The following is a 24,206-nucleotide window of genomic DNA, read 5'->3' as shown; positions in this document are numbered from 1 at the left end:
GGTCCCAGCTCTATATTAACACTATCCAGGGTCAGTTATACAGGGATCTGTTACAGTATCAAAAATTCTAGCTAAACAACAAAAATGCCATGCATGGACCAATGATGAGAGTGTGTCATGGGCCAAGGATTATGATTAATTAAACCTGTACACCTGAGGTCCAAAAAACCCACAAACAATAAAAAGCCTCCCAAGAGGGCTGCTGGCCGTGGGGAGGGACACACCACTCCGAGGACGGTGAGTGTGATGACCAGGGCAAAGGAGGCGTAGGCGGCGTAGGCGCTGGCGTTGATGTCCGGGTGGCGGGTCTGGTAGAGCTTCAGCATGCAGAGGCCGGCAATCATGTACATGAAGGAGGTGTCTGAGGAGGAGCCGAGACAATCAGGATCCAGTAGGCGGCAGACAGATCTTTAGAGAATCCTACCCTCCCGGCTTTAGAGTATTTGCTGCCCTCAGCCCGTGTGGTGACCTCCAGTGTACTAGCCTCCCCAGAAACATTTGAGGCAAACTCTACACACTCCACTTCTCACCCCCTCCAAGAGGGGGGCTCCTAGCTCATAAAAGAAAAGTATCAGATAATATGATGAATAACTGACTACCCCCACTCGCAGGGGTGAATGTGTATAAATGCCCCTGTCCAACAATGAAAGAACCCCCAACAGTGACAGGATAGTGTGACAATAAAGAGAGTCCCAGTTGGACGCAGGAGGTCCTTCTCAGCGTCCTGAAATGTAACCACACTGATTACTGCTCATGTACACAGCTTTCTAGCCTAGGGACAGGAGACACCTAGAAATTACATATGGCTTAGCTGTATGAGGGTTGCGGTTGTTTAGTTGCTAAGTCATGTCCAGCTTTTTTGTGACCCCATAGACTGTATCCTACCAGGCTCCTCTGTCTGTGGATTTCCCAGGCAAGAATATTGGAGTGGTTGCCATTTCCTTCTCCAGGGGATCTTCCCCACCCAGGGATCAAACCCACGTCTGATCCACCCAATGCAGGTGCATTCTTTACCATCTGTGCCACCAGGGAAGCTCCAGGAGGGTTAGGGGACTGTAAATTAAAACAACAATGTAATGTCCCATGTTACTAAAAAATGTGGCAAACTGTAAATATCTAACAATAACACAAATTAGTGATGATATGGGGGAAATGGGAACTCTCACTCAACTAGTGGGAGTGCAAATTAATACTCTGGGGAGAAACTTGACTTTTTTCTTTTTTGGTAAAATGGAAGATGCATAAAGCAGATGATTCCCAAATTCTACTTCTAGGTGTTCCAGGGAACCTTTCTCAAATGTGCACAAAGAGACATATATGAAGATATTCATTGCAAAATTGTCTGTACCTGACCTGCCTCTTGAGAAATCTGTATGCAGGTCAGGAAGCAACAGTTAGAACTGGACATGGAAGAACAGACTGGTTCCAAATAGGAAAAGGAGTATGTCAAGGCTGTATATTGTCACCCTGCTTATTTAACTTATATGCAGAGTACATCATGAGAAATGCTTGGCTGGATGAAGCACAAGCTGGAATCAAAATTGCCAGGAGAAATATCAATAACCTCAGATACGCAAATGACACCACCCTTATGGCAGAAAGTGAAGAAGAACTAAAGAGCCTCTTGATGAAAGTGAAAGAAGAGAGTGAAAAAGTTGGCTTAAAGCTCAACATTCAGAAAACTAAGATCATGGCACCCGGTCCCATTAATTCATGGCAAATAGATGGAGAAACAGTGGAAACAGTGACAGACTTTATTTTTGGGGGCTCCAAAATCACTGCAGATGGTGACTGCAGCCATGAAATTAAGATGATTACTCCTTGGAAGAAAAGTTATGACCAACCTAGACAGCATATTAAAAAGCAGACACATTACCTTGCCAACAAATGTCCATCTAGTCAAAGCTGTGGTTTTTCCAGTAGTTATGTATGGATGTGAGAGTTGGACTATAAAGAAAGCTGAGTGCCAAAGAATTGATGCTTTTGAACTGTGGTGTTGGAGAAGACTCTTGAGAGTCCCTTGGACTGACCGCAAGGAGATCCAACTAGTGCGTCCTAAAGGAAATCAGTCCTGAATATTCATTGGAAGGACTGATGTTGAAGCTGAATTTCTAATACTTTGGCCATCTGATGCTAAAAGCTGACTTATTTGAAAAGAGCCTGATGCTGGGAAAGACTGAAGACAGGAGGAGAAGGGGACGGCAGAGGATGAGATGGTTGGATGGCATCACTGACTCAATGGTTGTGAGTTTGAGTGAACTCCAGGAGTTGGTGATGGGAGGCCTGGCATGCTGCAGTCCATGGGGTCGCAAAGAGTTGGACATGACTGAGCAACAGAACTGAACTGAACTGAGCAAAATACTGGCAACCTCAAAGTGCTGTTCAACAAAGAAATTAATAAATGCGGTATATTTTTATTACATGGTGACAATCTTCAAAAATGAATGAACTGGATATCCTTGATTCATTACCAATAAATCTTGAAAACATTGTTGAATGAAAAAAGGGTGTAGAACACAGTGTGATAAATTATTATTAATTTGTTATTCAAATTAAAATGAAAAACAATTATAAAAATAAACTAGAAGTATAATATAAAATTAATTAATTAAATATAATAAAATTAATAAATTTAATAAATTTAAATAAAATTTAAATAGAAATAAAATTAATAAAATATAAAATTAATCATAGTTGTTGCTTCTAAGGAAGGAGAGAGTGGACAAGTTTGGAAAGCAGTTCAAAATGGGACCTCAACTTTACACAATGTTGTATTTCTTTAACAAAGTAGACTAAGGCAAATATTTTAAAGTTTTGGCATTTGTTCCTTCTGAGTGGTGAATGGTATTGTTCTCTATAGATTTCCTCTATTAAAAATGTCTTCTAATTTTAAAAAGTTAAAATATGATAGAATTTCTGTGGTGTTAACAGCTGGAGGCTAGAGCACAAACACAAAATGACTATTTTCAAAATTCACATCCTTAAGTGCAGAGGACATTGTTAATTGCCTTCTTCCAGTATCAGCTATTCCTGCTCCATCCTAATAGCATGAAGATGCCAACTCAAATATCTCAGCTCCATTTCTGTTCAGAAATGCACACCTCACAGCCTGTTTGCTTAGGAAGGCTCACAGCACTTCTGGTTCCAGGGAAGTTTCTCCCTTGTCTAAAGGTAACCTCTCCTCCTTTGACATGGTGATTGGTGTAGCAATCCCGGCCCAAACTAACCCACACACAGAAAGAATCTGAAGTGGATTCAGGGCTGTGTGAGTTACTGAGGAGTGAGGGGCTGTCATCTGGGGGATCTGGGGAAAACAACTTTCCTCGATTTCAAATGATGGCTCCTGGAAGCCAGCTTGCTGCCTCCCCCAGACATCATGGTATGGAGACAGGAAGCAAAGACCCAATGTAGCTATTTTTGCCAACAGGAGGAAACACAGCCTGAGAAGACTAGCATGCAGTCTGGGTGCAGCCAAGGGGGGTGGTCACAGAGCAGTGGAGCCAGGGCCACTGCTGGATTTGTGCTGATAAATGTACTGGTTATTTAATCCGATTAGAGTTGGATTTTTTTTTTTATTACTTTCAACCCACAGCAGGCAAACTGCTAAGTTAAGCCAAGCTACATTGAGGGAGATTTCTAGATGCCTTGTTGGTAGATCTACATGACCTGCTGCCTGACACTTAACCCACTGCCTACCTGCAGACCTAGTCATGAGATCAATACTCAGTGTTCAGTGCTTTCTAGTCGATAAAATGTGGTCAGGGAGAAAAAATAATACAATGTGGGAAAATCATGCCCTGCGGCGAGGTACCCTCTGATCACTTCAGTACACGTAAATGTCATTTAATCCTTGCAATTACGAGATTGGCATTTTTGAGAGAGTCCCAGGATAAGACTCCTATACCTCAGATCTGTGTAGCTGATATAAATTGTGATTACCGAACTGGAAGTTGGAGTAATTGGGGCAGACGTGGTAACAAGCACTGAGCACCCCTTCCATCATCAGTGCAATGCCCATGGCATAGAAGAGACCGAAGTGTTTGGGAATCCCGTACTCCTGAAAAAGCAGGAAGCATGGTCAGTGGGAAGATCCTCATTAGTGATTTTGCCACTGAACCCGGCACCCATGCTCTCGCCCTGTGTGGTCCTTTACACGTGATCCATCATCACATCAGATATCCCTCCTACTTGTAGATCCTGCTTGGAACCATAACCCTTCCTAGCTCCCATCTCCCTCTACCTGCTCTCTACTCACCATGGCAAAGATATCCTTGGCTTCTAGAGCTCTTCGATGGAGAATGTCCCGGTGCAAGACTATCAGCAGGAAGAGGCAGCCCAGGAGCACATGGCCCAGGTTACTGAGAATGTTGTTGAAGGCACTAAGGAGATAGAGACAGTGAGGGAGTCAAGGCATCTGAGAGCTTCAGAGAATGAACGAAGGCATGGAGGAGCGAGTGTTTTCTACCAATAAACTTTCCATGAGACTTTGGGACTGAAAATCATCAGAGAGCATCTTTGTCCTAACTCCATGTTAGGATGCTTTGCTTAGCCTGTGATAAAGTGTCCATTTCCTCCCAGGAATGCCTATTCAGCCTCCCTAACACCCATTGATCCTCTCTTGTCCCGATGGCACTGGCAGGGAATGAATCCTAGGAAAGAGAGCTATTCTGCAGATGGGCAGCTGGGCCATTCAGCTAGCTGCAAGAGTGAATTCAAATACATGGACTCATGTTGTATGTCAATATTCAGCTCTGTAACTGTGAATTTCAGGATAAGTATCAACTGGTCACAGTCAGCAGATTTCTTTCAGAAAACTGAGACTAGTTCATTCTGGATGAAGAAGCCAGGTTCCCAATTGTCAGGAAAATCCCTCTTTCCACTTCACCATGTTCTGGAGGATGGAGCACAGCCTTGGGAGCAACAGGTCCAGCTATGAGGCCCAACATCACTCACAGTTGAGGAAGCTTCTGTGAGTCCTTGCCTTTCTAACTAAGCCTTAATATCTTTATCTAAAAATGGGGGTAATGAGACTTCTCTGGTGATCCAGTGGTTAAGGCTCCACACTGCCAATGCAGGGGGCATGGGTTTGATCCCTGGCCAGGGAACTAAGATCCCAATGCTGTGCAGTGCAGCCAAGAAAATAATTTTTTAATGATAATAATAATTAAAAATAATCTCCTTAAAAATAGCAATAAAACTACTAAATTAAAAAAAACAGTGGTAATAATAATCATATCTATCTCATGAGGTTGTTTAGTGGATTGAATGTATTTGCAGCTCATGCCCATAGACAAGGGTCATCACAGCTAGGGACCTGATAGTTTCAAACACGTCCCACCTTCTCCTTAGCAGATTATTCTTAGGGCTGTTTCCTGAGCTCCTCCCCTGCCATACAGGAGTGGGAGAGGAAAACCTGGTCTCAAATCCTTGATTTCATTCCTGTTTACCCTTGATTAGGGCTTCCCTGGCGGCTCACATGGTAACAAATCTGTCTGAAATGCAGAAGACCCAGGTTCAATCCTGGGTAGGGAAGATCCCCTGAATAAAAAAATGGCAAGCCCACTCTAGTATTCTTGCCTGGGAAATTCCATGGACAGAGGAGTCTGGCGGGCTATAGTCCATGGTGTCCCAAAGAGTCAGACATGACTAAGCAACTACACTTACTTTTTGATTGAGGTAGTTTCCCACAATTGTTTCTAGTATTTTTTTAAAATACACATTCCACACCACATTACACAAAAAGGCATCTCTCATTGCCTCATGGGCAACCAGAGGACTGGGCTTACCTCAAGACACTCAAGGGGTGAGCACAGAGGAAGTTATAGTAGCAGATATCCTGGTTGCCAGTGACATTGACAACCTGTAAAAGCAAGAGCGAGAAGAGGAGATGCTGTCTGCCTCCATCCCCTGAGCCTGAAATCACAGAAAGCAGACCCCAGTGCTCGCAGTGATCAACTGTCAGAGATTTACAGTGTAACCAGTGCTCCTTCTCAACAGGGGATGAGTCATTATCTCCAGCCTTTACACGGTACAGACACATTTCCTTTAAATGCTACCATCTTGCTTTGAACTGAAATATTCTGTGTCCCTCATTATGTAGCAAGGCAGAATTCAACTGAAAACATTTCCTTTGTTCTCATTGTAAAAGGATTCTGAAAGGATGCTAACATTGGGGCCTGGCTATCAGGACTGAAACAGTACATCCTATTTTCTAGATGAATCCTGGGAGTGTAAACAGCTGTCCCATCCTTTGCATTGAATTGAAAACCACAGGGCAGGTGGACAAAAGGAGATATGTCGTCAGTTTTCCATATTATCACTATCGTTAAGAACCTTCCTAGACCACACGATAGCTGTATCTTCTGACAGAGCCCCAAAGTATTCAGAGAATATTTAGAGTATAAATCGTGGTGCTCAAACCTTATAAATTCCTTGTCCTCATCACGTATTAAGTATGGAATTGGTGAAATATTATTAAACTGTTGACTCTCAAATGCGGGTGTATATTGGAATCACAAGGAGTTTCATCAATTATTGATCCTGATTCCACTCTGATCTAACTGCTGTGGGGTACAGCTTGGACACTGGTATTTAAAAAAATCTCACAGATAATTTGAACACACAACAAAATTTGAGAGCCATTGTATTAGAAATACCTTTAACCTAGTGCTATTCTAAATGGGCTTTTTCATGTGTCTTTGATCCTAGACAAGATCAAACGTGGGGTGCAGTGGGGATTCTTAAGCTGTTTTAATTATTGTTTTTGTTTTAATTCTTGATTGCCTTTGCAAAATCTATTTATTTATTCTTCATTGCAAAGGGTCTTTGTTGCTGCATGTGGGCTTTCTCTAGTTGCAGCTAGTGGGGGCTACTCTCTACTTGTGGTGCGTGGGCTGCTCATTGTGGTAGCTTCCCTTGTTGTGGAGCATGGGCTCTAGAGCACAGGCTCAGAAGTTGTGGCACACAAGCTTAGTTATTCTGTGGCATGTGGGATCTTCCCACACCAGGGATCAAACTCATGTCCCTTGCATTGGCAGGTGGATTTCTACCCACTGTGCCACTAGGAAAGTCCTTTGTTTGTTTATTATTTATTTTATATTTCCTTTTCTTTTAATATTTTATTAGTGAAGCTGTTCTTACTTTTACAAAAAATACTGTAAAATATTTTTACAGCCGGGACACCGGCTAAATTAGATATCAGGTTTCTTTGTTTTAGTCTGGAACTTTACCCATCATCCCACGATGATCAAAAGTTCAGACTGGTTAAACAATAGACATAGCTGATAGATACCAAGATTAAATGAGTGCAAGGTAATAATTTCAGATTGGTAGACAAAGTGATACAAGAGGTCTGTGATAAAACATTGGGGAACTAGATATAAAGCTCAGTTAAAGATGACCCAATGGAGAAATCCTGTGGGGATCCAAATGGGAAATTAATTCTTGGACAGAGCTCTTTATACCTTTCTCTGTAAATTATAGCAAAGATCTTTCTCTGTTGTATGAAAGCTGAGATTCGGGGGTTTGAGGCAACACTTACTGTTTGGTAGGTGATAACCAGTTGGATCACAGGCAGTGCATAAAACACAGCAATGGTAATGATGTTCCTACACAGACAAAAGGAACCAGAAATGGTTATTTCCAAATTAACAATGGAATTTTTGCTCTTTTATTTTTTCAATCTTTCCACCCATAACTGCCTACTTAACTCACAAAAGTGATTAGAAACTGATTACATGGTTCCTATTTCTCCAAACTTCCTCTCATACAACCATTTGCATAACAGGGTAAATAATACTTCTGATTTAACGAAACTATCAATAAAGGCCTATCTCTTTAGGATATCATTAGATTAAAAATGATCAGAGAGTAGGTAATGGGTGATGGATCACATGAAGGGAATGTGGCTCTCTTAGCTACCTCTTAGTTCCAAAACGCTGGTCCCACTATGCTATGGAGTTCCATGTGACCCCCACTGGCTGGCTCTTGTTTCCCTCTAGCATCCATGTCCAAATAAAAGGTCATCCTTCCAGAGAAAAGAATGAGGGGAGTTGTCCCACTGTCAGTCGGGGGTTTCTGAGGGAAAAGAGGGGACCCAGCCAGGCACCTCAGGCTTTCTGCCTGGAAGAAGGCTGCCTCTGTGTGGTCTATTTATCGCAGGTCTATTTATCATTGGCTGATGGTATCATCTTGCCTCAGAGTGATTTCTAGCTACCCTGAGGTGCTCTAGGAGTCTCATCCCAGAAATCACTGGCTCTCCTAAGGGTAAGTCCTGGTGAGAGAAGAGGGAATGGTTCCAGTTTAACATGCCTCCTGGAAGATGGTTTTGGTATCTTCCTGGAAGAGGATTTAGTGTGTCCCTAAAAACACGGGATTCCACCACTGTTCTTATTTATACTTTGTATGTATTTCGCTTAGGACTGGTTGCTTTTGATTGTGTTTTGTTTGTTTCTCCTATGCATTGTGGCTTAAACCCTTTAAACACCTATATGTGTGTCTCAGTAAACACCGAAACCTGTGATTTGGTCACTTATATGAATTACATAAGTCACTGTGGCTTTTACAAAGAAAATTTTAATTTTACTAAAGAGAGCCATAGTCCTTCTTGTCATCTACTCACCAAAAATAAATCTTATACTTTTTGCTGACAATTCTTCGGTCCTTCCTGGACAGATCTGACAGGTAAAGGAACACCTGGGATGCCAAGTAAAAAGAGAATGCAAAACTGTACTTGGATTTCTTGCATAAAATACAAAGAAGAGCTTTACACATTTCAGTTTAATCCCTCATTAGGGATTAAAATTATTAAACAAGACTTTTCTCGTAATTTTGCTTTTCCTAGGATGCCTTTAAAAATCTTAGTATTTCCCTTGGCTTTAGGGAAACTGGCTGATGTGAGAAACCCATTGGGAATCTTGAATGCTTCTTAAATCTCAAGAATTGATTTCCCAGTTTTCAGAGATGCCCACTGTGTGATTCTTGAATTACAGATTTGAAGCCATGCCATTCACCTTCATGCCGCTTACTGGATACAACATAGTCTGATACATATGAGTCAGAAAGAAATGAGCTTTTACTCCTGAAGCATTTTATGTCTGGAACCAGGGAATTTTTCCAAGTACACCCTTAAGTGGAATCTTTTCTTCCACCTGGTTGGAACCCTTCCTCATTTTTGTCCATAATCAGCCACTTCAGATCCGTGAGCATTTTAGTGCTCTGTTCTCTATACTGCTGTCACTTTTTCCCTCCAGAAAGGAGTGTTAATTAACTGAGTATTGCTTTTAGTAGGTAGTTAAGCTTTATCTAAAAAGCCCCCTGAGAAATTTGACTTCCCCTGAAGAAAAACAACAACAAAAATATATATATATATAAATATAAATATATAAAGGCAATTGAGGCATTGTTGAAGTTGTATTTGACTCCTGAACTTTCTGTCCTCTGGAGGGTATGGCCAGGCAGAGAGAGGTACCTTGGTGCGGATGATGTTCTTATCGCTCTCAATGTCTGGCATGGTGTCAAAGTCACTTTCCTCCACAGAGCTGTCAGTGTCTGACTGGCATGGCTGTCTACCATCAGAGGAGGACATTTGCCTGCCAGGACTGGAGCTTGACTCATCTGAAACAGAGGAGACTCTTCTGCCTTCCCAAGCTGAGAAGAACCCGTGGAACCCATCTCTCTTTGCAAAAAGCACAGTGCTGACTCACTCTAGGACACGTTATGTTGGTAAAAACCAACTCCTTACCCACAACACGTGTTCTCTCAATTCTTCCTCAATGGACTTCTGATTTTCCTTGTCTCCTATTTTTATATTTAAATCACCTGTTTCTAGGGCTAAATACAAAATATAAAGGCATCTGCTCTATTAACTCTTTAGATGCAGAGATAATATGCTTATATTTCATGTTTCATATTTTGAAACATGAACATAAATATATAAACATACACATGCATGAACTTATGTATAGCATCTACCACATGTATATGTAAGTACCCACATATCCAGCAGCTATACATTTCTCATGGATAAGGTATTTGTACACTGAAATCCCCCACATGCTGTATCTGTGATTATATAATGGAAACCACATTCTCAGGAAGAATACTTGTGCTCCTGTGAATGTTTCCGAGAGCAGATGGGAATTTGTGCAGCTTAATGAGCACATGAGCCAAGCCTACCTTCCACTTTTATTTCTTCTGTTCAGATGGTTAAAGAAAAAAACAAAAAAAAAAAACCCTATTCTTGCAGAGCCAGAAATAAGCCTCCAGCACTGAGCCCACATGCTTCTCAAAGTTACAGAATAACAGGGCAGGAATACAGGATTCCCAGCCCCTCTATACTGACAGCTTAAAGCATACCATTCATAGACCTGTAAGCATCATAGAAGTATGTGGAAGCATCAATGCCCTCCAATGCTAACAGGACAGGGATCAGAATTCTGTCCCCGTAAGGCCACTTAACCAGCCTGAGGGTTGCCATATGAATGACTGGGTGTTAGTGAGCAGGTTCAATTATGAAGTTAGCCCAAATGGAGGATTGCTAGGCTTCAGTCATGTTCACCTGCTGCACAGCCTCATCTTCTGAGTGCCCTTACTCCACTGAAACCTGAGGATGAAACAATGGGTCAATTGATGTTGGGCTCCCTGACATCAGACCCTTGATGCATTTTCCACACCCTAAACTCAGGCTGGGTATGAAAAAAACCCCACAGGAGTTGACAGCAATGGTACAGAAAATTCTGCTTGAATGTGGCTAGCAGACTCAAGAAACAGATCAATAGAACCAGAAAAAAAGCTGGAAGGAAACCTCCAGATCACCCAGTCAATTAACCTTATACAATGACCGCCTTGCCCACTTTCACAGTTATTAGTGGCTGGAAGGCCACTTGCATCCTATTCTTGGGAGAATCAGGAGACACTTCCATGAATGGACTCATTGTAAAAATACCTATTGCCCCGTAATTGCTCCCTTCAGGGGTACTGGCAGCAATGGGATTTGACACCGACATATTTCCAGAGCCTGTTAAAAAGAAAAACAAAGAGGCAAACACTTTGTGTCTAGTTGCTAGAATGAAAGGACACAACTTTAAATAGTTTGATTTTCTTTTCACTCGAATATAAGGAGTCTTCAGGTCAATTTTATGGTATGGAGGCCAAATGTAGTTCACCACCCGTTCCTGCATGACCCTTAAACTAGAAATGGTTTTAAATTTTTTTAAATGGTTGGAGGAAAATCAGAAAAGCAATACTATTTTATGACAGGTGAAATTTTAGATTTTAAGTGTATATAAGGCTCTACCAGAACACAACCACTCATTTGAGTCTGGCTATGGTTACTTTTAGCTACCAAGGCAAAGAGAAGCAGTTGACAGAGACTCCATGGCCTGCAGAGCCTGAAATATTTACTATTTGGCACTTTCCAGAAAAGAAATGTTGCTGATTCCTGCCTAACAGTATTGCAGAATCACAAGGAGTGTGGGTCCTGGAATCACTGTGAGAAAGGTCACCACTGAACACAAACACCAGAAATAAATTTCTATGATTAAGGCACTGTAATTCAGAGGTTTATTTGTCACAGCCATTAGCAGTACCCTAACTATAGGCAGGATTAGCCCTGACAGGAAAGAAATTACTGCACTCCTTGGAACAAACAAGAGTGAACTATGTACAGGAATATGGGTTATTTGGGTCATAACGCAGAGATGGAATGGACTTCCCTGGTGGCTCAGACAGTAAAGGATCCACCTGCAATGCAGGAGACTTGGGTTCGATCACTGGGTCAGGAAGATTCCTCTGGAGAAGGGAATGGCAACCCATTCCAGTATGCTTGCCTGGGAAATCCCAAGGACAGAAGGCCCTGGCAGGCTGCAGTCCATGGGGTCGCAAAGAGTTGGACACGACTGAGTGGTAAACATTTTCACTTTTTTTCAGAGATATAATAGGTGTGTCTGTTGTCAAATGGCTGTTGGCAGTGAGAGAGAAATATTTCTAAGATGGTGCTCCTCAAACTACTCCAGTGAGGTTTGGAAAGCCCCAGAGAAAACTGCCTCCTAAGCTTCTCACTGGTTATTTGAAAAGATGCTATCCCATTGAGTTTATCCACTTATGAGAATTAGGAGGAACTGAATAAAAGAACAGAAACAAGGATGCAGGCATCTACGCCGTTTCTCTGACTCTGACTTAGTGCCACAATATTTCCGGGGGCTACAATCATCTGTGAAGACACCAGAGAACATTCCTCTGCTGCCTCCTAAGCTTTGTCAGGATCTGGGATATTGTCAGGCTGGTGGGAATTTCCATCATGTGTCTTCTTCCTGAGAGGTGAGATTGCTTGTATCACACTACAGGTGAAGAAGTCTGTGAGTTAACTAGTCAGTGTCTTGTACTTTTGCAGAGAAATCTATTTTCAGTGAAGACATGTAAGATATTCTATATCCTCATTGCAAATATATTTCCATTTCTTCTTTGAAAAGATCATCTGTTATTCTTTACATTAATGCTACAGTATGCAACACATGTAAAAGAACCAAAAGCCTCAGACAATTAATTGTTTGTCACAATCAGTTCTTTTCATCCAGCTTTCAAACTTTATTCCCACTGGTGGACAGTAAAAACATTCATAGTTTGGGGAGCCAATCTGTAGGCTTCATCATGTTTTTACTCCTTGTGGGCCTATTCCTTTCCTCCATGGAGAAAAATAATTAAATCCTAAGTTGAAAACATTTAGCCAGTGAACAAATCAATAGCCTTGGAGACTCAATTTCCTCCCTCCTTTTGGTAGCCTAGCCAAGAGCCAGCTCAGTTGGACAGCAAGGCCTCTGGCTAATGCAACATTCCTGGCAGGCAAGGCAATTCCCAGGACTCTCACAATGGACCTTGGCATTGTTCCTAGGCTTGGGACTCCTTGATATAGTTCTTACTATTTAGAGATAGTAGATGTTCCTTGGCTTTTCTTGGGCTTACCCATAAATATGTAACATGGTATCAACACCATCTGTGCTTTTCATCCAACTTCAAGGCAAAGAAACAGATTACTTTCAGACTCTTAAGAGTGAGAGATTAAATCTTTTGAGCACAGTAAGAGTATTATGGGAAGATGCCATGTACAGTTTGACTGACTCTCTTTGGCCAAGGACAGATTTGGCTGTATTTGGGCAGAGCGCTTTGCTGCTGCCACTATTGAGGGTAACAAGTACTATTACCACTATTACCACCACTGCTAGTACTGCTACTAAGGCTTCTATAGTCTTGCTGCGGCTGCTACTGCTACAACTACTGTCACTACTGCTGCCTAACGTAGAGTGTCTGACACACAGTTTTTGATAAACATTAGGCAGCAGTAGTGACAGTAGTGTGTGTCAGACACTCTTTTAAGTTCTTTCCAAGAATTCATTCTTTTTAATTTTTCAATAACCTTGTGACATGGGTACTATTACTATCACCATTTTAAAGATGACAAAAAGGAGGCACTCACAGATCAAGTCATTTGTCCCGAATCACTTAGATAGTGGATAGATAATGGTTCATTGCACTGATCTCAGTTAAAATTTATCTTCTTAATTGAAAAAAAAAGAAGGGATTTTCCTTTAACATATGAATAACTGGCAGTGAGTGTGTTGCTTTTATAGTGCTCATTTTTCAAAAGAGACAAGGAATTGAGGCACATCTGCATTTCCACTCATAAAAAAAAAGTACCTAAGCACAATATTTGTTTTTTAGATGGGCTGCTGCTGTTCGCCTGTAATTCCTTGTAGTGTATTCTTTTTATCAAGGTCATTGTGTGTGTGTGTGGGGAGAGAGGCAGGCGACTCTCAAAGAAACCATCATTCTGGTCTCTTCCTTAGGTGATGTAACTTTCACATTTCCCTTAGTATCTTTCACATTTTTCTCTTTTCAAGCCTAAATTCCCTTCTTTTAATCATTAACTTAGGTCCTTGTTTATAGTGTACTTTAAAAAAATATTACATGTGAAAATAGTGAAAATGATACTAAAATCATAAACTGCAGAATTTCGGGTCTTTTCCGTTCCTAGGAAGCCCTCTGGTATGGGAAAGAGATAAATGTGTAGGATAATGCTTGTGTTCCACTGTGGCAGGGGGTTGAAGTGGTCTGTGGGAGGCAAAGGGTTTTTGTGTATGTGATCAAAAGAGGCAAAAAAAAAAAAAAAGCGAAAACTAAAATCAAAGCAAGAGTGCAAACAAAAACAATCACTGTTTTGTTAGGCAACAACTTCACTAAAAAGAAGAAGCCAGCTGTGTAAGTTTGTTCAGACTTGGATGATTTCTGCACTCTACTCTGGCTCACAGTTGAGCAGGACCTGGTTTCAGTATAGTCCCCAGTCCCTTGCACTCCAAAGCAACCACAACACCAACAGTTCTGTGATGGACAAGAGCATCAGAATTTTCATATGAAGTACAATTGTTCCAAATCTGTGCACTTTTATATGCACAATTAAATAGGAGATTGGCCAACATGGGGTAACAATATTCTGTTAACTTTTCTAATGTCTAGAAATGCAACAACCAAAGCACTGCCTCCCAAATTTCAAATGTGATTGATGCTCCCAGAAGGCAAGCCATATTTCTGTTTAACTATATGGTATATAGAAAGCAGAATTAAACACAATATACCAGTTTATAGGACAGACTGAGATGTTCTGGCTGGGAATAAGCAAACATATAAAGTTGTGAATGCGCTCATCTTAATGAGGAAACTTGTTCTGGTATGTTTTTCTTTACACGTGAGCCCTTTGCCATCTGTCTGCTTTGCTAACTTAGAATAGGATATGCTTGCTTGCCTGCCTTTTATATTAATTGCTCCATGTGAGGAGAAAAACTTCATTTCTTTTTGAGCAGGCTTGACTCTTTCAGGGTCTTCACATTTATAACTGTCCTGCATGCTTCTATCTCTAGCCTTAGAAGGTTGGAAGCTAAGAAGGAGTTGGAAGTGATGTGAATGAGCTGCTGTAAGGTTTCATTTTTATGCCAGTTGGCTACCTATTCCAACTGGTGTCATGTTGTATTAGTATGTAAAAAGTTGAGGAGAAAATAAGGAAGGCCACTCATCTTTTCAAGGATGTAAAAGTAAAATTCCTCTAGAAGAAAAAAACAGGCAAGCAAAATCAAGGAAATTTGGAATCGATCGGAGAGTCAATACTAGAACCTGAGACCCGTTACCACAGATTCTGAGGATGGCTTGTGTTTCCCGAATCGTCTGCACTCAGCACACTGCTTGTTTTCTCCCTTCCGGACCCTGCTGTCTGCTGGGAGGCTGATTCAGTAATAGCTCCATCCAGGGAAGGATCTGATTGGTCATTTGGTTCCTCAGTCTACAGACTAGTCAGGTTTGTCCAGCTCCCCTACTTGAGAAAGTACCCCCTTCTTAGGCTGCACGCAGCATCATGATGACAGCTCATGTGTCCCAGAGGCCTGTGAGTTGTGCTTCGTCTGTCTCTCTTTTGAGGTGGTAACTGAATTTCTGTACAGGCTCTTTAACGGTGATGTGAAGTGTAGGGTTTCTCCACTGACAGAGTCCCTGAGTGAGAGAATGATAGTTGCTCAGTCGTGTCTGACTCTCTGTGACCCATGGACTGTAGCCTGCCAGGCTCCTTTGTCCTTGAAGGAAATGTTTCTAGAACACAGAGGCTTGCCTGGTGCCCCTCAGATTACCAGAGAGGCCCCTGTCTTAAGTGACAATGGAGAATATGGGATCCATCCAGTCATACCACAGTAATTACACACCTTCTCGCCTGAAATTGCTCTTTACAAACACTATTTCCACTTCATCTGGGCTCCAGGGTCTTATCTCCTTCTTCTTCCCATGAAGTATGAAAGAAATTCTTTTGCTTTTTTAGTTCAGTTGAAGCCAGTGTCAACATTTTTCAAATAAGACTTTTAAACTGCAGAACAAATCAATGAAAAACAAAAGCAGGGGAGCTAACAGATTTTCCAAATGCAGCCATTCTGCTGCTGCTGCTAAGCCGCTTCAGTCGTGTCCGACTCTGTGCGATAATTAAGAGCTGCCAACCATTTGGCGAATTGTAGGGACCTGGCTCCATATCCTCCACCTCAGGCACACCTAAGGTGAAAGCATCAGGCCCAGTTCCTCTGATGTCTTCCTCCACATTGATTGAGGCAGCCAGCAGGCCAAGTCTAGTGGGATCCCCTCTTTCAGACTCTGCTCCTAGCATTTTTTTCTAGGCTCTAGCCCCCAGGGCACTACCTGTATCTCTGAGCTCAGTTAAACTTCCTGTAGCGCCTGTGGGCACACTGATCCTGACCATTCTGTATCCTTGCGCTTCTCCAGAATTTCCTCCCCTGAATCTCCCACATTAGACTACAGGTAAAATCCCTCACTTGCTTTTGTCTCTTGCTCCAGACTGGTTTCTCAGTGATCTGCTTCCTACGATTAAGAGTCACTAACTGGTTCTTTCCTCGGATGGAGATTGTCTTCTCTGCTCTTTTTTGCAGCACCTGAGTCTTGTCTCACCAGTGGTCATGTGGTGTCTTTCCCCATAGCCTCTCCGCATGACAAAGGTCCTTTTCGTGCATGTGTGCTCAGTCGCTTCAGTTGTGTCTGACTCTTTGTGACCCTACGGACTGTAGCCCACCAGACTCCACTGTCTGTGGGATTCTTCAGGCAAGAATACTGGAGTGGATTGCCATGCCTCCTCCAGGGGATCTTCCTGATCCAGGGATGGAACCCATATCTCTTGCATCAGCAGGCAGGTTCTTTACCTCTAGCGCCACATGGGAAGCGCACAAAGGTTCCTTGCTATTGCTAAGTCACTTCAGCCGTGTCCGACTCTGTGCGACCCCGTCCCTGGGATTCTCCAAGCAAGAACACTGGAGTGGGTTGCCATTTCCTTCTCCAATGCATAAAAGTGAAAAGTGAAAGTGAAGTCGCTCAGTCATGTCTGACTCTTCATAATCCCATGGACTACAGCCTACCAGGCTCCTCCGTCCATGAGATTTTCCAGGCAAGAGTACTGGAGTGGGGTGCCATTGCCTCCTCCGACAAAGGTTCCTTACTTCCTCCTAATTTCAAAGCCCTTTGGCATGAACATTCCTATTTTCTAACTAAGCTAGGATTTTGTTCCTGTCTTCTCACTTGTGCCTGGGAGCCCACATTTTTAAGTCAGTGATTCTCAGTTGGGGGTAGGAGTAGGGGGAACATTTTGCTCCCAAAAGGACATTTGACAATGTCTGGGAATATTTTCTATTGTCACAAGGAGGGAGTGTATTATTGAATTCTAATAGATTGAGGTGAAGAACGTGGTTAAACATCCTACAATGTACAGGGCAGCTCCCAACAATAAAGAATCATCTGACTGTAGTGTCAAAAATGTTGAGTTTGAGAAACCCTGATCCTAGAGAAGGATGACCTAACCCTAATTCTATAAGCAGGCTTGACTGATCTTAGGTAAATAGATTCCTTTGCAGTGACTGGTTTAGAAATAAGTATATGATCCATTCTAGGCCAATGAAACATGAAAGAAACTTCTAGGTGCTTCTGAAAAAGTCCTTCCCTCTGGACATTGTCAGTGAGGACCTACCTCACCACCAGCACTAGGAGAAAAGCAGAACCAGGGGAATGGCAAGCAAAAGGACCTGAGCCACTGGATTCAGTGAATCCTGAAGTCCACCTTTTTGCTCAAGTTTCAGGGAGAGGAGAGACACTCTTTTTTGTTTAAGTATGTTTGAGATAAACTTTGTTGTTACCTGCAGCCGCATGAATCCAACTGATGCATCTTTATTTATTTATTTTTTGGATCACTCATCCATTTCTGCTTGCCATCTGAAGGGTACCTACCTCTAGCTCTGAGCTAATTTTCAGAGCCTTCTTGATCTTGTCAACACTAAGTAACTCATGCTGATTTAGGCTTTTTAGAAAATAGGATACATAAAAGGTACCAACTTCCAGTTTTAAAATATAAGTCCTGGGGATGTCCTGTACAACATGGTGACTAGAGTTAATAATAATGTACTGCATATTTGAAAGTTGCTAAAAGAATTGATCTTAAATATTCTCACCACAAGAAAAAATTATGTGTAGTGATGGATCATCTTAGGCTTCCCCGGTAGCTCAGATGGTAAAGCGTCTGCCTGCAATGCAGGAGACCAGGGTTCAATCCTTGGGTTGGGAAGATCCCCTGGAGAAAGAAATGGCAACCCACTCCAGTACTCTTGCCTGGAAAACTGCATGGATGGAGGAGCCTGGTAGGCTACAGTTCATGGGATTGCAAAGAGTCGGACACGACTAAGCAACTTCACTGGTGGTGATGGATGTTAATTAGATTCCTAGTGGTGATCATTTTGCAGTCTATACAAGTATAGAATCATGTTGTACACCCAAAACTTATACCGTGTTATATGATTGGTTCTTACTAGCTCTGCTTTCTGTAGAAAGACTACAGATTAGACTACTCTGGAGGGATGGAAATCAACAGAGGATTTGGAAATCACAGAAGTCAAAGAGACAGAAGTACCAGTAAAAGTTATCTTTTACTTGATATCAGTTTGAATTGAAACCAGGGGTTTTTCTTACCATCATTGGAACCAAAGCTTCCATCAGTGGATTTTCTCTGAAACCTGCAGACAAGACATACACATGTTCCTAAGACAGCAAAAACCTAAGCATTTTATGTTTGTTTCCATAGACTTTGTTGCAGATTTCTCTGCTGGGATCTCAAATGGACCTTTGGAGGTACAGAAATTGGAACTCTGACACACTGCTGGTAGAACTGTAAAATGGAGCAGCCACTTTGAAAAACCATTTGGCAGTTCCTCAAAAAGGTAAACCTAGAGATGCAATATGACCCAGCAATTCCACACCTAGGCACATACATGCCATTTATTTCCACGTTCATTTATTTTCAGATCATTCGCATGCTGTAAAATTCATCCTTTAATGTGCACAATTCAACCAATTTTAGTATACTCACAAAGTTGGGTAACCATCACTCTTCTCTACATCCAGAACATTTTCATCATCACTCAAAGAAATCTCAAACAATAGCAGTCACTCTCCATTCTCTATTTTTCCCTGCCCTGGGGAATCACTAATGTACTTTTTACTGCTATAAAATTGCCTATTCTGGATATTTCATGTATAAATGGAATTATATTGTATGTGGTCTCTTTGGCTTCTCTCACTTAGCATAATGCTGTGTGGTAGCATGAATGAATACGTAAGTCTTTTTTAAATGTTTAATTTTATTGGAGTATAGTTGATTTATAATGTTGTACTAGATTCAGGTGTACAGCAAAGTGATTCAGTTACACATATACATACATTCATTCTTTTTTAGGTTCTTTTCTCATATGGATTATCACAGAATATTGAGTAGAGCTTCCTCTGTTATACAGCAGGTCCTTGTTGATTATTTATCTTATGTATAGTAGTATGTGTGTGTCCATCCCAAGCTCCTGATTTATCTCTCCACTCTATATTTCCCCCTTTATAACCAGAAATTTCTTTTTGATATCTGTAAGTCTGTTTTTGTTTTGTAAATGAGTTTCATTTGTATCTTTTTAAAAAATGAGATTCCATGTAAGAGTGATGTCATATAATATTTGTCTTTCTCTGTCTGACTTAGTATGATAATCTCTAGGTTCCTCCATGTTACTACAAATGGCATTATTTTGTTCATTTTCATGGCCAAATAATATTCCTGTGTGTGTGTGTGTGTGTGTGTGTGTGTGTGTGTGTGTGTGTGTGCGCGCGTGCGCACGCGCGTGCATGTGCGCGCGCACACACACCCACACCATATCTTCTTTTTCCATTCCTCTGTTGATGGACACTTAGGTTGCCTCCATGTCTTGGCTATTGTAAACAGTGCTACAATGAACATCAGGGTGCATATATCCTTTCAGATTATGATTTTCTCTGGATATATGCTGAGGAGTGAGATTGCTGGATCATATAGTAGTTCTATTTTTTCTTCTTTATTTTTTAAACTATGAAAGTATGATAACACATTTATAAAAGACTCCAAAAATACAGAACAAAGTTACATATAGTTCCACTATATATTACAATTATTTCTTAAAGTAGATAAATTAAGATTTTTAGTTGGCGTTTCAACATCAAACTCTCAAAAATTAGTAGAATGTATAGACAGAAATGTAAAAGGAAAAACATGGAACACTTCATGAATTTGCATGTCATCCTTGCGCAGGGGTCATGCTAATCTTCTCTGTATTGTTCCAGTTTTAGTATATGTGTTGCCCAAGTGAGCACTGGTAGTTCTATTTTTAGTTTCTTAAGGAACTTGCATACTGTTCTCCATGATGACTGTATCAATTTACATTCCCACCAACAGTGTACGTGTTCCCCTTTCTCCAAACTGTCTTCAGCATTTATTGTTTGTAAACTTAAAAAAAAAAATATTCATTTGACAGCTTGGAGTCTTAGTTGCAGCACTTGGGGTCTTTTGCTGCAGTGCAAACTCTCTAGCTGAGGTGAATGGACTTAGTAATTGTGACGTGGGGGAGTAGTTGCTCTTCTGCCCAACCAGGGATCAAACACATATCCAGGGTGTTTGATGCGTGTTGATCCCTAGTTGCATTGCAGGGTGGATTCTCAACCACTGAACCAGCAGGGAACTCCCTATTGTTTGTAAACTTTGATGATAGTCATCCTGATTGGTATGTGGTGATATCTGTATGTAATTTTGATTTGCATTTCTCTGATAGTGATGTTGAGCATCTCTTCATGTGCTTTCTGGCCATCTCCATGCCTTCTTCGGAGAAATGTCTATTTAGATTTTCTGCCCATTTTTTTGATTGGGTTATTTATTTATTTATTTTTTGGACGTAGAGCTGCATGAGCTGTTTGTATATTTTGGGAATTAATCCCTTTTCAGTCACTTCATTTGCAAATACTTTCTCCCATTCTCTGGGTTGTCTTTTTGTCTTTCTTAGGGTTTCCTTTGCTGTGCAGAAGCTTTTAATTAGGCCCTGTTTGTTTATTTTTGTTTTTATTTTCATTACTCTAAGAGGTGGATCAAAAATAGATTGCTGCAATTTATGTTAAAGGATGTTCTGCCTATGTTTTACTCTGAGTTTTTTTTTTTCTCTGAGTTTTATAGTGTCCAGCTTTACATTTAGGTGTTTGATTTGTTATAGTGTTTTTTTTGTGTGTGTGTACAGTGTTAGAGAATGTTCTAATTTCATTCTTTTACATGTAGCTGTCCAGTTTTCCCAGCACCACTCATTGAAAATCTTTTTATGGCTGGATAATCATATCTATTGTATGGATATACCAAGTTTATTTGTTTATACTTGATGTACACTTTGATTATTTCCACATTTTAGCTATCATGAATAGCACTCCTATGAATATTTGTGTGCAAGTTTTTGTGTGGATATATGTGTTAAATTCTCTTGGGTATATATCTAGGAATGGAAGTGGTTGGTATGAGGTAACTCTATGTTTAACTTTTTTTTTTTAAAGCTGTTTTCCACTGCAACTTGATAGCAGGAACTATTTTACATTCCCACTAGCAATGTAGAAGTTTCTCATTTCCCTGACATCATTATCAACTCTTGTTATTTTTCCAGTAAAATTTTTTATTGTAACCATCCTAGTGGATATAATATGATATCTCATTGTAGTCTGACTTGCATTTCCCTGATGGCTAATGATATTAAACATCTTTTCATATGCTTATTGGCCATTTATATATTTTCTTTGAAGAAACATCTATTTAATTAAAAAATGCCCTTTTAAAATTGGGATATTTTTCTTTTTATCATTGGGTTGGAAGGATTCTTAATATAGTTGTAGATACTAGACTATTATGGATATATGATTTGCAAACATTTTTTTCCAATTTTTTTGTGTTGTATTTTCACTTTCTTGATAATGTCTTTAAAAATACAAACATTTTAATTTTGATGAAGTCCAGCTTATTTGGACTATTTTTTTCTTTTGTTACTTGCACTTTGGGTGTCATATCTAAGAAACTATTACCTAATCCAAGGCCACAAAGATTTACCCCTGTGTTTTCTTCTAAGAATTTTATACATTTGACTCTTTTATTTAGATCTTTGTTCTATTTAGAGTTTACTTTTTTGTATGTTCTGAGTAGTGCTGAAGCTGAAATTCCAATACTTTGGCCACCTGATGTGAAGAACTGACTCATTTGAAAAGACCCTGATGCTGGGTAAGATTGAAGGCAGGAGGAAAAGGGGAAGACAGAAGATGACATGGTTGGATGGCATCATTGACTCAATGGACATGAATTTAAGTAAGCTCTGGGAGTTGACGATGGACAGGGAGGCCTGTCATGCTGCAGTCCAAGGGGTTGTAAAGAGTCGGACACGACAGAGCAGCTGAACCGAACTGAACTGAGGTAGGCGTACAAGTTCATTCTTTTTCATGTGGAAGCCTAAGTGTCTCAGTACTATTTGTTGAAAAGAATATTCTTGTTTCATTGAATTGTCTTGGTATATCCTTGTCAAAAATCAACTGACCATAAATGTAAGGGTTTATTTCTGAACTTTCAATTCCGTTTCATTGATCTATATTTCTTTTCTTATGTCAGTGCCAGAGGGTTTTGGTTTTTTTTTTAATATTTATTTATTTGACTGCCCTGGTTCTTAGTTGTGACATCTGGGATGTTTTAGTTGTGGCATGCGAACTCTTAGTTGAGGCATGTGGGATCTAGTTCCCTGACAAGGAATCAAACCCAGGCCCCCTGCATTGGGAGTTCAGAGTCTTTGTTCTTTTTGTCATGATTGTTTTTCCTATTTGGGATCCCCTGCATTTCCATATGAATTTTAGGATGAGTTTATCAATTTTTGGAAGAAAGTCAGCTGGAACTTTCATAGGAATTGTGTTGAATCTGTAGACCAGTTAGAGGAATATTGCCACATCTTTTAGTTTATATTGCTGCTATAACAAATTATCACAATATTATGGTTTACAACAATACACATTTATTATTTTCAGTTATGGATGTCAATTCTAAAATGAGTCTTATGTGGCTAACATTAAGATATCAGCAGGACTGTATTCCTTCTGAAAACTCCAAGGAAGGATCCACTTCTTTGCCTTTTCCAACTTCTAGAGGTAGCCTTCATTCCTTGAGGCATGGCTCCTTCCCCATCTTCAGATACCTTACTCTAACCTCTCCTTTCCTCATCATACCTCCTCCTGCTTTGACTCTCTTGCCTTTCTCTTATAAGGACCCTTGTGATTACATTAGAATGTATAATTACATTAGACATTACACAGATAATCTAGGATAACCACCATAACTATCACAACTGTAAAATCTCTTTTGACATGTAAAGAATATAGTCACAGGTTCTAAATATTAGAATATGGACATCTTTTGGGGGCCACTATTCTACTATACCATTTAAACAGTATTAAGTCTTTCAATTCATGAATACAGGATGTCTTTTCATATATTTAGGTTTTCTTTAATTTCTTTCAAGGATGTTTGTAGGTTTCAATGTACAAGTCTTATATTTAATTTGTTAAATTCTTTTCTTAAGTGTTTTACTTTTTTTGATGCTATTGTTAATAGATCATTTTCCTGATTTCATGTTTGAATTGTATATTTGCTAGTGTATAGAAATACAATTGATTTCTGTATTTTGATCTTGTATCCTATAATTTTGGCAAACTCAGGGTTTCTTTTTAGAGATGATGAAAGTTAGATAGTGGTGATGGTTGTGCAACTATGAATATACTAAAACCATTGAATTTTTAAAAAGGAGTAGATTTTATGGTCTATGAATTACATCTCAATAAAGTCATTAATGTGTTTGTTCTCCAGCTGAAGTTATTTTTTTTATTAATTGCTTGCCTGCTTATCTGTCTTCCCTTTGTACAATGTAAATTCTATTAGAGCAGGGATCTAGACTGTCTTGTTCATCACTGAATCCCTAATCTTTGGGACAGGGCCTGGCACCCAGGAAAGGATAAGTAAACATTTGTTGAGTCATATCATTAAGGAGTGCAGTTACAATTGGGTCTGATGGGTCTAGCTGGCAAATGAAGCTCTAGTGAAGTCCCTCTAAAAAAAACAAGTTTAGTGATATTAACTAGCAAGCTATTATATGAGCAGATAAAAAATGACTGTGTTTGTATTAATGGGCTTTACCCACATTTGCTCTAGGTTTTGGAGCTGACAAAATTCTTTACTAGAGGAGTTCAGTGATTAACAAAGCTAGTGTGAGGCAGGCAGTATATAA

General features: G+C 40.3%; 1 protein-coding gene, 1 long non-coding RNA gene and 1 other non-coding gene across 7 annotated transcripts in view; 1 reads left to right on the top strand and 2 right to left on the bottom strand.

Moving 5' to 3' along the window:
* The window catches only part of SIDT1 (SID1 transmembrane family member 1), a 99,717-nt gene that overhangs the window by 16,679 nt on the left and 58,832 nt on the right, over positions 1-24,206 (bottom strand). For all 5 annotated transcript variants that reach the window (XM_065943658.1, XM_065943659.1, XM_065943657.1 and 2 more), the window contains 9 exons: positions 18,544-18,587; positions 10,946-11,017; positions 9,470-9,615; positions 8,621-8,694; positions 7,541-7,607; positions 5,787-5,860; positions 4,256-4,379; positions 3,940-4,057; positions 225-361 (listed from right to left, as the gene is read on the bottom strand). In XM_065943658.1, coding sequence (XP_065799730.1) covers positions 225-361; positions 3,940-4,057; positions 4,256-4,379; positions 5,787-5,860; positions 7,541-7,607; positions 8,621-8,694; positions 9,470-9,615; positions 10,946-11,017; positions 18,544-18,587 — 856 coding nt within the window. The remainder of the gene's footprint in view (positions 1-224; positions 362-3,939; positions 4,058-4,255; positions 4,380-5,786; positions 5,861-7,540; positions 7,608-8,620; positions 8,695-9,469; positions 9,616-10,945; positions 11,018-18,543; positions 18,588-24,206) is intronic.
* The window catches only part of LOC136173762 (uncharacterized), a 38,828-nt gene that overhangs the window by 8,244 nt on the left and 6,378 nt on the right, over positions 1-24,206 (top strand). Inside the window, exons 2-3 of the long non-coding RNA XR_010664281.1 lie at positions 18,656-18,791; positions 22,091-22,354. This is a non-coding gene — a long non-coding RNA (uncharacterized lncRNA). The remainder of the gene's footprint in view (positions 1-18,655; positions 18,792-22,090; positions 22,355-24,206) is intronic.
* On the bottom strand, positions 20,132-20,238 carry LOC136173835 (U6 spliceosomal RNA). The gene has a single exon (XR_010664314.1). It is a non-coding gene; the product is annotated as a U6 spliceosomal RNA (small nuclear RNA).

The sequence above is a fragment of the Muntiacus reevesi genome, chromosome 8 (genome assembly GCF_963930625.1).
Source record: "Muntiacus reevesi chromosome 8, mMunRee1.1, whole genome shotgun sequence".
NCBI lineage: Eukaryota > Metazoa > Chordata > Mammalia > Artiodactyla > Cervidae > Muntiacus > Muntiacus reevesi.
This window is presented reverse-complemented; position numbering and strand designations above follow the sequence as displayed.